The sequence below is a fragment of the Lynx canadensis genome, chromosome E2, assembly GCF_007474595.2.
Source record: "Lynx canadensis isolate LIC74 chromosome E2, mLynCan4.pri.v2, whole genome shotgun sequence".
NCBI classification, from domain to species: Eukaryota; Metazoa; Chordata; class Mammalia; order Carnivora; family Felidae; genus Lynx; species Lynx canadensis.
In genome coordinates, this window is record NC_044317.1 from 48279219 (window position 1) to 48288911 (window position 9693).

General features: G+C 54.1%; 1 protein-coding gene across 2 annotated transcripts; it reads right to left on the minus strand.

Annotated features, from left to right (window-relative positions):
- Positions 1-44: 44 nt before the first annotated feature.
- Positions 45-9419, minus strand: EXOSC5 (exosome component 5). 2 transcript variants are annotated; one of them, XM_030297237.1, is made up of 6 exons: positions 9212-9418; positions 5283-5396; positions 4740-4861; positions 3139-3279; positions 1958-2047; positions 45-1319 (listed from the first exon to the last, which is right to left on the minus strand). In XM_030297237.1, exons 1-6 carry the CDS (start codon positions 9357-9359, stop codon positions 1227-1229), a joined length of 708 nt encoding a protein of 235 aa, XP_030153097.1. In that variant the 5' UTR covers positions 9360-9418; the 3' UTR covers positions 45-1226. The 2 variants fall into 2 exon arrangements, with proteins under 2 accessions (XP_030153097.1, XP_030153098.1); XM_030297238.1 differs by having other exon boundaries at positions 1232-1319; positions 1958-2012; positions 9212-9419.
- Between the last annotated feature and the right edge of the window lie 274 nt (positions 9420-9693).

Here is a 9693-nt window from a genome sequence, read left to right on the forward strand (position 1 = left end):
TGATAGATCACCAAGTAATAGCATGACAGGCAATTTACAGCTTCGTTTTCTCACTCCTGTTTAATGCCATTCTGGATCTTCCTAGAACACTTTCCCATTTGGCGTTCTCTGGAGTCTCACAGGACAGAATTTCAAGCTCAATCAAGACTTTGATGCTTCCCCTTCTTGGTTACTGGGGACGAAAATGACACCGGCTCCAAGGGGCAATTGTGGGAACCGGGTGAGCTAGTTCAAACATGTGAAACATGTGGCTGAGGGCCCGCCAGACATATAATTTTCACTGTAAACCCCCAAATGTCAGCACCCCATAGAATCTGGCGACCATGTGGCCCAGCTGTGGGAGAGTTACTCCTTGTGGGATGCGCTGTTCTTGGCTCCCACCCACTAAATATGGGGGTGGGGGACACAGCAGTCAAATGGCTGCTAAAACCTCCCTTCCCCGTATTTCCATACACCTGACCGACGGGCCTCAGCCGCTTCTGCTTACAGATGGGGAACTGCAGCCTGGAGTGTGCTGGGGTCTCCTGGGCTTGTCTGAATGGTGAAGGGCTCTGGGGCTGGACTGAGTAGAAGCCCCCTGCTCCGTCATTAGCTAGCTGGTGACATCTGGCAGCTAACTGGCTTCTGAGCTGGTTTCTTCTTGTAAGGCAAGGATGCCAAGACCCACGAGGCCCTCCCACTGTGCATGTTCCCTCCCTGACCCATCTCCTCCCTCCCCGGTCCCTACTTGCCCTGCTCCAGCACACCAGCGCCACCCTGAACCTGATCCTCCCTCTTCCACAGGCCTCCTCCTGGGCTTCCCTCGAAGTCTCCCATACTCCATCAAGACGTCCCTGACTGACGTATTAAATTTGGCCTCTCCCAACCCCTCTTCCCTGCTTTTTACACAGCGTTTACCACCATCTGACAGACACTGATTTTCTTTGCCTATCACCCCAGTGCTCCTTGAACCTGGGGGTCATTCACTGCTGAGTCTCCAGTACCTAAAAGGGTCTGCACAGAGCGGGTACCCAGAGCGGGTACCCGACAGGTATCTGTCAGGCTGGCGGGATGGGATGGGTTTTGAGTTTGGAAATGCCTTCCGGGGGAGGGGAGGGTGGGTCTGTGCCTCTAGGCCCGCAAGCTCATCCGGGCACACAGGGATGGAGAGGTGAGGCCAGGCTGCTGGTTTATTTTCCATGGAGGTAGTGGGTGGCGGCGGGAGGGGCGCCCTGCCCCGGCTTGCCTCAGCTCTTGGAGTAACGTCTCTGCAGCGATTCCCGGTAGAAGCGGAAGACGTGTTGCGAGGCAGCCTGGGCCGCGGCCAGGCACTGCTGGAGCTGGAGGTGGAGAGACCTGTTGGTGCTGGGGCCACCCTGCTCCCGGCCCTGACCCCATCTGGTTCCCAGAGATCCCAGACCTCTTGCCTCCCCCGCGGTGAGGCAGGTGGTGAGGGAAGGATTTCAAGGGCCTCTCTTCCCCACTTCACAGGCTCTCTCTCAGAGGGGAAGAGAGGAAAAGAGAAGGTGTGGGCTTCATGGGGGCAGATTAGTGCAGCTCCAGGACTGTGGACCACGGGATCAGGCATCCTGATTGCTGGAAGAGGCCTCAGCCTGGAGCTCGAGAATTTCTGAGCCACAGCCCCTGTGACACCAAATCATGTAGAAAGCTGTGGAATCTGGGACCGCAAATCTTGACCACATGTTCCTCGGTTCATGGGAGGTCCAGGTTGGCTGTGCTCTCAGAGACCAGAGCCCTGGAACTCTGGGTGTGCACGGTCTGAGCAGGAAGGTGAAGGGCTTTCAATGCCTCACCTCCCCATCTCGACCAGGGCTCTTTTCTCTTTTCCACTCATTACTGGAGCTTCCTTCAAAATTCCCACAAGGGGTTCTGGGCCTACAAGGTTTGACAATTCCTTCTATGTAACAAAGGGGATGCAAGGAAGGATCTGGCCTTCACCCCATCTCCACCCTGGTACCTCAGCATCCGAGTAGAGCCCCTTGGTGGTGGACATCAGCAGCTTCCGTTCCACACTGTCGAGGGCAAAGGTCAGGATGGCCCGGGCCTCCTAGAGACGAGGGGTAGGACACCTGGACTCTCCCCCCAGGCACAGTCTCAGTTGGTGCCAAATAGGGCACCTGCCCTTCCCAACAGCCACCACTCCCCAAGTGTATCAAGTGTAGGTGTCTTGTCTAGGCACCGTCCCCGCTTCCCTGGGCAGGGCTCTTGGCCTTTCCTTCTGTAGAATCACTTCCCACACCCCGATTCTACCCACATGGTTCCAACAGGGGCCTCCAAGCACAGTACTCCTGTCTGTAGGGGCAGCCACATGCCCCCCAGTCATTACCCAGTACCTCCTGGCCCCTGCCTCCCTCTCCAGCTCTGTGCCACGAGGGCTGGAAGTCGACACACTATTTCCCAGACTCCCCTGCCCGTCAGGTGTCCCTGGTAGTCTTGGGGGAGGCCGAAGGAGGGAGAGCCACATCCTGTCCTCGCTCCAATAGAAGTGGATGCGGTGGCTATGGCAGTGCCCACAGTAGCTGTGGAGGCTCTGGGGACATCGGCTGCCAGGGCAAAGCCAGGATGCCTTGTGTGCACCCAAAACCAACTGTGACAGTGTCTCCCTACAGGCTTTTAGTCTCTGGGTATCGCCCTCCTTCCTGTTTGCTCCCTTGGCTCTTACAACACCGTCCTAACCAGCTTCCCGCAGTACATTCCCTGATACAACCCCAAGTGGCTTCTGCTTTCCTGACACAATGCGACCATCATAGTACTGGGCAAGTAACTCGGAATATCCAGAGCCCCGGGCACTGTGAATCTGAGCCAGTGAAGAAAAGCACAGACCTTTAGGGGCTGGTCACAGCCTCAGGCAAGATGCTGGCCAGAGAATGAAACCAACACGCATAGGACAGCAGGGACTGAGAAGCAAAATCAAGGAAATCCTTAGGGTGTCTGAGACCCTGGCTCTAGCTGGACCTATGTTTGGAGTTTGGCACTGAAGGTAGATATGGGTCCCGGCTGGCATTCTAGCACTTGCCCCGATGCACAGACCAGAGCTTGCCAACTGGGACTGACGTGCTAGGAGCCAAGCGTGTGGGGGAAGCGGGCCTAGAGGAGTATCTGCTCACAGCCTTTCACCACCCTGGCCTTCACACCTACCTTTTCCTGCTTGGCCGTGGGGTCCAGCACGAGGGTCCCCTCAGAGTCCAGAGCACAGGTGACCCCACAGAAGAGGGCCCGCATGGGCACACCTGCATCCACCAATGCCATGCAGGCAGCGTTCAGGCAACAGGCCAGGAGCTGGGTGCCACGGGCAGATGTTAAGAAGCATTTCCACTGTAGGGATGGCCAGCAGAGTGTGCCTGCGTTCCACCTACCCTGCCAGAGCTTGTGGCCAACTGCACAGGCTCATCACCGGAAGGCAGTATGGCACAGTGATTCTAAGTGGTTTTGGGATCAGGTAGTCCTGGGCTCCAGACCAGTCTTTGCCACCTATCAGCTATGTGACCTTGAACAAGTGACTTACTCTCTCAGCCTCAATCAGGGGTCGGAATGATACTCAACAGAGTTGTACTGAAGCACGTGCCAAGCGCCTTCAGGGAAACTGAGGACAAGGAGGGGAGAAACCTTCCACAGTCACATGGGGAGTGGCAGGGTCAGGCCCAGAGCCTGGGATCTGGAGGCAGCCACCACCAGGTGACAGACTGGCAAGGTGACAGAGGGAGAAGGGAGGCATGCCCGGGCCTGGAGCCAGACGACCAGCCCTGCCTCAAGTTTCCTCTAGTCTCTGTCTCCAGCCCCACACAGTGGGGAAGGGTCCAGCTTTAGGATCAGTTAGCCCCAGATCTGCCCCTCCATTATTTCCCCTCTGGGCTTCAGTTTTCCTTCTGTGAGACAGGGCCTGCCCCGCCCCCCCCCCCGCCCCCAATTGCCCATCTCTGGTCCTCAGCCCCAACCCCAGGGATCCTTCTAGGCCGAGCTGCTGACCCAACTGCTCTGCCTGCTCAGGACTCCCCTAGCACTGCTCAAGGTCAGGGTGGAGGTCAATGGCACAGGCTTTGTAGGTAGTCAGGCCTCAGCTTGAGTCCTGCCTCTGCTGCCTTCCAGCTGTGTGACCCTGGGCAAGTGACTTCCCCTCTCTGGGCCTGTTTCGTCACATGAAACATGGGAACATAAGAATACCCATCTGCTGGGGCGCCCGGGTGGCTCCGTTGGTTAGGCGACTGACTTCAGCTCAGATCACGATCTCACAGTTCTTGAGTTTGAGCCCCGTGTTGGGCTCTGTGCTGACAGCTCAGAGCCTGGAGTCTGCTTCGGATTCTGTGTCTCCCTCTCTCTCTGCCCCTCTCCTGCTAGCACTGTTTCTCAAAAATAAACATAAAAAAAAAAATAGCCATCTACCAGGGCCCCTGGGCTCTAGAAGCAGATGACTTGGGCTCAAATCCTGGCTCTGCAAAATACTAGATAAAAGCTAACCTTGCCATGCCTTAGTTTCCCCATTTGGAACATGGGGATTATAGTGGCACCTATTTCCTGTGCTGAGAATAGTTAGCGAGTTAATATGTGTAAGGCACTCAGAACAGTGCCTGAGACATGGTAAGCACTCAAGCTGTGTTTGCTATTCTTCTTCAAGTGGGTGCCTGTTAAGCATTGGGAGGCCTTCTGGTCAACACAGAGCTTGCTTGTGGGCATCAGCAAGGGAGGCAATGGGAAAGATTCTGAAGGACTTCCTGGAGGAGGCAACCTGGGGGGAAGGATACAGAGCCAGCATCACTGACGACCTGCAGCACCACAGTAATGGAGGTACGGGGGTGCAGCGCTCCCAATACCACTGCTTCACAAGTGTTCCTGATCAGCCGCTCCCGACTCTTCTCAGCGACGCCTGGGGAAATCAGGGGTGGGGTGGGGTGGTCAGGCTCTTCCCTTCCATCTGGCTCACCTTCCTCCACATGCCCCACCCAAGCCCTCTGGGAAGGGCCTGCCGGCTCCGCTAGAGTTGGTGCAGGACCCTGCAGGGATGACAGAGGATCCCCAGTGGGAAGGAGGCAGGGCCTGACCCATACCCACTTCATCCCTGCCCCCTCTGGCATCCAGCAACAGAGCCTCTTGGGGGATGAAAATCCCGGAGTTCCCTCCCATTGAACCCAGACCCAGGGGTGGGGGTGGGGGTAGTAAATGGGGGGAAAACAGGTTAGTAGAAAGAAGGGGAGATGGAGCCAGGAAAGACAGACTAAAGTGGAGGCAGAGGGGACCCTGGGGACAGTGGTGAGGAAGAAGGTGGAGATCCCCCTGGGTCCAGTTACCAGGCAGCCCGATCTTCGGCCTCAGAATCACCTCCAGGGTGGCCTTATTGAAGATCTCTTTGCTGACCTTCACCTCGGCTGGTCCGTATACGCCCGCCAGGACCGATGTATCCCCTGGGGAGACAGCACGGGTGGCCTCGCCCACATCCCGCCTTCCTCTGGGGTCCCAGTGCGCCGCGCAGAGCCGGCTGGCCAGGGTCCCCCACGCCACCCCCCAGTCCAGCCCACCAAGTGCTGGCACTGATTCTTCCAGCGTTTGCTTCACTCACTCCTCTGCCTGTGCTTCCTCACCTGTGAACCGACAGGTTAACGGCGCCTCCCTCCCTGAGTTCTGAGGATTAAATGACATAATCCACGTAGAACACTCCCGACACTGCCTGGCGCACATGGAGCGCGCAGCGCAACGGACGTTCGCTGTTGTTAACTTTAATAGGAGGTTCCTCCCGAGAGCTGACCTTCCTCCTTCTTACTGCAGCTGGTCTTCTCAACTCCTTCCAGAGCTTCCCCCAACCTGGCTCTCTTCCCTCAGGCTCGTGTCCCAAACTCTGCAGAAGTCAAGACCCCCGAGAGAGGGACAGATATACCTGGGAGTGATCCCGAGGGGGTAAGAACAGGGGCCAGGGAGGTTAAGACCCAGGAAACAAAAGCCTGGCATCTAGTCCTGCAACCTTGGCTGACTGTGCTCACTTCTCTGGGCCTCAGTTTTACCATCTGCAAAATGAAGAGACCAGACTACACCAGTGGCTTCCAAACTCTTCTCACCATAGCTCCTGATAAAAAATATATTTTACAGCGTGACCTCAATCTCACGCAAACATATGTGTAACCGGAAAAAAGGCCTCACAAAACAACTCTTACTGTCACTGCTTTGCTACACTCTGATGTTTTCCATTCTATTCCAGTTAATTTTATTTATACTTGTAAGATTTTATTTCTTAAAAATGTTTGTTTATTAATTTTGAGGGCAGAGAGAGAGAGAATCCCAAACAGGTTCTGTGCTGTGACTGCAGAGCCTGGACACAGGGCTCCATCTCAGGAACCGTGAGATCATTACCTAGGCCAAAATCAACAGTCGGATGCTTAAACGACTGAGCCATCCAGGCGCCCCCTTAATATTTTGTTTTAAGGAATCTCCACACACCCCCTACCCCCCACCGTAGGGCTCAAACTCAAGACCCTGAGAGCAAGGGTCACATGCTCCACTGACTGAGCCAGCCAGGTGCCCCTACTCTATCCCAGTTAAAAAGGACCACTAATGAACACAGCAGTGGTTCTCAACCCTGGCTGTACACTGGAATCACTGGTGACCTAGAAAAGATACTGCCGCCCGGGCCTCTCCCCAAGAGATCCAATTCAACAGCTGGGGTGGAGTGCAGGCACCAGGAGCCTCAGAGCCCTGCAGGTCATTCCAGGGTGCAGCTGGGCCCGCGGTCTGCAGGGGGAAGAAACAGCGCTGGAGCATAGCTTCAAACAGCCTGCAAACAAGCATCTCCGCAGCTGCTGCAAACGGACAGGGGCCAGCCTTAGCAGGTGCAAGGTGGATTCTGGGCCTCAGGCTCCGGGAGAATCTGTCCTCAAAGGGAAACTTATCTACATAGAACGAGATCCACACTGTGGTCTTCATTCTTGCTGCCTGGGGCCTCCATGAACCTAGGAGTCCCTCCTTCTCACGGACATGGCTCCAGCAATTCTCTGGATCTATACCTGTTTTCAACTCCTCCGGCATTTATCTGATCCCCTTCCAAGCAAAGCTCCCAAAGACCTGTCTCTTCTTGTGCTCTCTTTTTCTTCTCCTCCTTGACCCCTCCACTCCATCCAAACAGCTCTTGACAGTGACAGAAGTCCAGATTGTCCCCCCACAGGTCTGGGAGGACGGATGCAACTGGTGGGCCCTTACATCTCAAACACTTCTCTGGGCCCCAGGTGAGTGCCCTCTCTTGGTTTTCCTCCTCCCTTCCTGGCTGCTCTTCTCAGTGTCTTTTTAAAATTTTTAACGTTTATTCATTTTTGAGGGAGTGTGAGTGGAGGAGGGGCAGAGAGAGAGACACAGAATCCAACAGGCTCCAGGCTGTGAGCTGTCAGCACAGAGCCCAACACAGAGCCCGGCGTGGGGTTCGAACTCACAGACCATGAGATCATGACCTGAGCCGAAGCTGGATGCTTAACTGACTGAGCCACCCAGGTGCCCCTTTTCTCAGTGTCTTTTCCTGGCTCCCCACAAGTTAGAAGACACAGGTTTTAATCCTGTAACCTCTCTTTTCCACCTACATTTATTTTCTTGATTTCATCCCATCAGTAGCTTAAAATACCATCTATAGCCAGAGGGTTCCTAATTGTATGTCCAGATTGCGTCTCTCTTCCGAATTCCAGACTTGTATGTCCTTCTGCCCAGTCCCTATTGTCCCTGTGATGTCTACCGGGCACTGCAAACTTAATGTCCCAAACTGAACTAGTCTTCTCCCAGCACAGCTGATTTTAGGAAAAAAACCTTAGTGTTATCCCTCTCTCTCTCATACCCCAACACCGAACCATCTGCAAATTTTGTCAGCTTTACAGAATCTCATCACTTCCACTCCCGCTCTGGTCTGAGCCACCACCATCACCCCCACTCCCCTGTACCTCAAAAGTCAACACTGCAGCCAGAGAGATTCTGTTAAAATACATTCAGATCATGTCACTCCTCTGAGCAAAACTTGGGAGCAATGGCCTCCAGGTCATTCACTAAGCCTCAAATGACAGGCAGTCCCCCTTACCTCTCTCCAGCCTCCTCACTACTCCAACCACATTGTCTCCTAACTACTCTTCAAACACACCAGGCAAGTCCTTGCCTCAGGGTCTTTGCCCCTGCTGTTCCCCCACACTTGGTATGCTTTTCCTCCTGATATCTTCAGGGTGTGCTCCCTTACCTTTAGGTCTTTATTCAGATGTTACCATCTCATCAAGGCCTTTCCTAACCATCCTATTTAAGATTGCACCCCTGGCTGGCACACCCTATTCCCCTTCTCTGTATTTTTCTCCGTAGTATTTTCCTTAGCTAACCTTTTGTCTGTCTCCCTGACTAGAAAGTAAACTGTTAGGTCAGGGATTTAAAATACTTTTTATCGACATATTCCCAGTGCCTAGAACAGTACTTAGCACAAATACATATGTGTCCAATGAAGGAATGAATTAAAACAGGTTTGTACCTGGGTAGAAAGTAATGCTTCTAGTGAGGAGACTGAAGCATTTACAGGGATGATCCTTAGGCCTATCTCCAGAGGAATATTTACCTGGGTAAGGGAGCGGAGTCCAGTTTGAGATGCATTTGGATAGGGGAAGGGGACATTTACCTAATAGGTAAGACCTGCCCCAAACTTAAGCGATATTTACTCCTATAGAGAGATGCGTGTCCCAGTCAAAGAAATATTTATCCCAGTGGTGGGGAGGAAAGGGGACATCACTCTCAGTCTGAAAAGTACTCAGGTAAAAGACATGCCACGGTCCAGAGAGTAATTAAGCCGGTAGTGGTCATCTGCCAGTTTAGAGGTATTCACACATATGGGCAGGTTTGCCTCAGTCTAGGATGTAGGGACCCAGGATGTGTGGGGTGGAGGTGGGAGACGAATCTAGTCAAGGGAGATATTTACTTTGGTGAGGAGCTTTTCTCTATTCTGGAATACTTGGTCTTACGAGGAAGTCTGCTCCTCTCTCATCTGAGTATTTACCAGAGTGGCGATGTCATTTCCCTTCTAGTCGGGAAAGAGAGATTATTCTGGCATATCCGGTAGTATCCACCCGGGTAAGAAGAAATGCACCAGTCCAGGAGGGACATTCACCAGCTGGTGTCCAGGAGAAGTGGCACTCCTTTGCACGGTACCCTGCAACTTCCTAAAACAAATACAACGTAGCGAACGTGGCCGGGGCAGTATTTACCTAGGTTAAGTTCTTACCTTGCAGGAAAGAGGCAGAGCCGTCCGGCCGGGACAACAGGTTCTGCTCACAGGCAAAGTGCCGGAGACTGCAGCCTGGAGCTCGAGGACTGGACTCTGCTCCAGACTCAGTACGCATCTTGGCGTCTGTCTGCATCACCCCTTCCATCACCCCAGATCCCACGTGCAACTGGGACGCTCACTTCCGCGCAAAAGCGCGCGCTTGCGTACAGGCTGCGTATCCAGTGCGCACGCGCCTATCCCGGGCGCCGGGAGTCGCGCCCGCACGTGTCTCCGCGTTTACTAACAATCTGGCCCCTCCCACTCCCGCCTCGCAAATCCTGGAAATCCATTGGAGATTAGAGAAGAGCGGGCGGGCCTTGGCCTGGGCTCGTCCTACCCGAGGCCCCCGGGCCCTAAAGGCCTGAGGCTCTGGTCAGGTTGCCCTCTTCTTTGCCTGTTACATAAAAAACTAAGATGAGGCTATAAGAGTACTTTTGGCA

Bases quoted from the DNA above. Each gene is read 5' to 3' on its own strand.
- EXOSC5 (XM_030297237.1), bottom strand. From the start codon at position 9,359: ATGGAAGGGGTGATGCAGACAGACGCCAAGATGCGTACTGAGTCTGGA. The intron at 4,862-5,282 runs GTAACTGGACCC...TGATTTCCCCAG, and splicing joins GCCGAAGATCGGGCTGCCTG to GCGTCGCTGAGAAGAGTCGG. The intron at 2,048-3,138 runs GTAGGTGTGAAG...CCTCGTCTCTAG, and splicing joins CCACGGCCAAGCAGGAAAAG to GAGGCCCGGGCCATCCTGAC.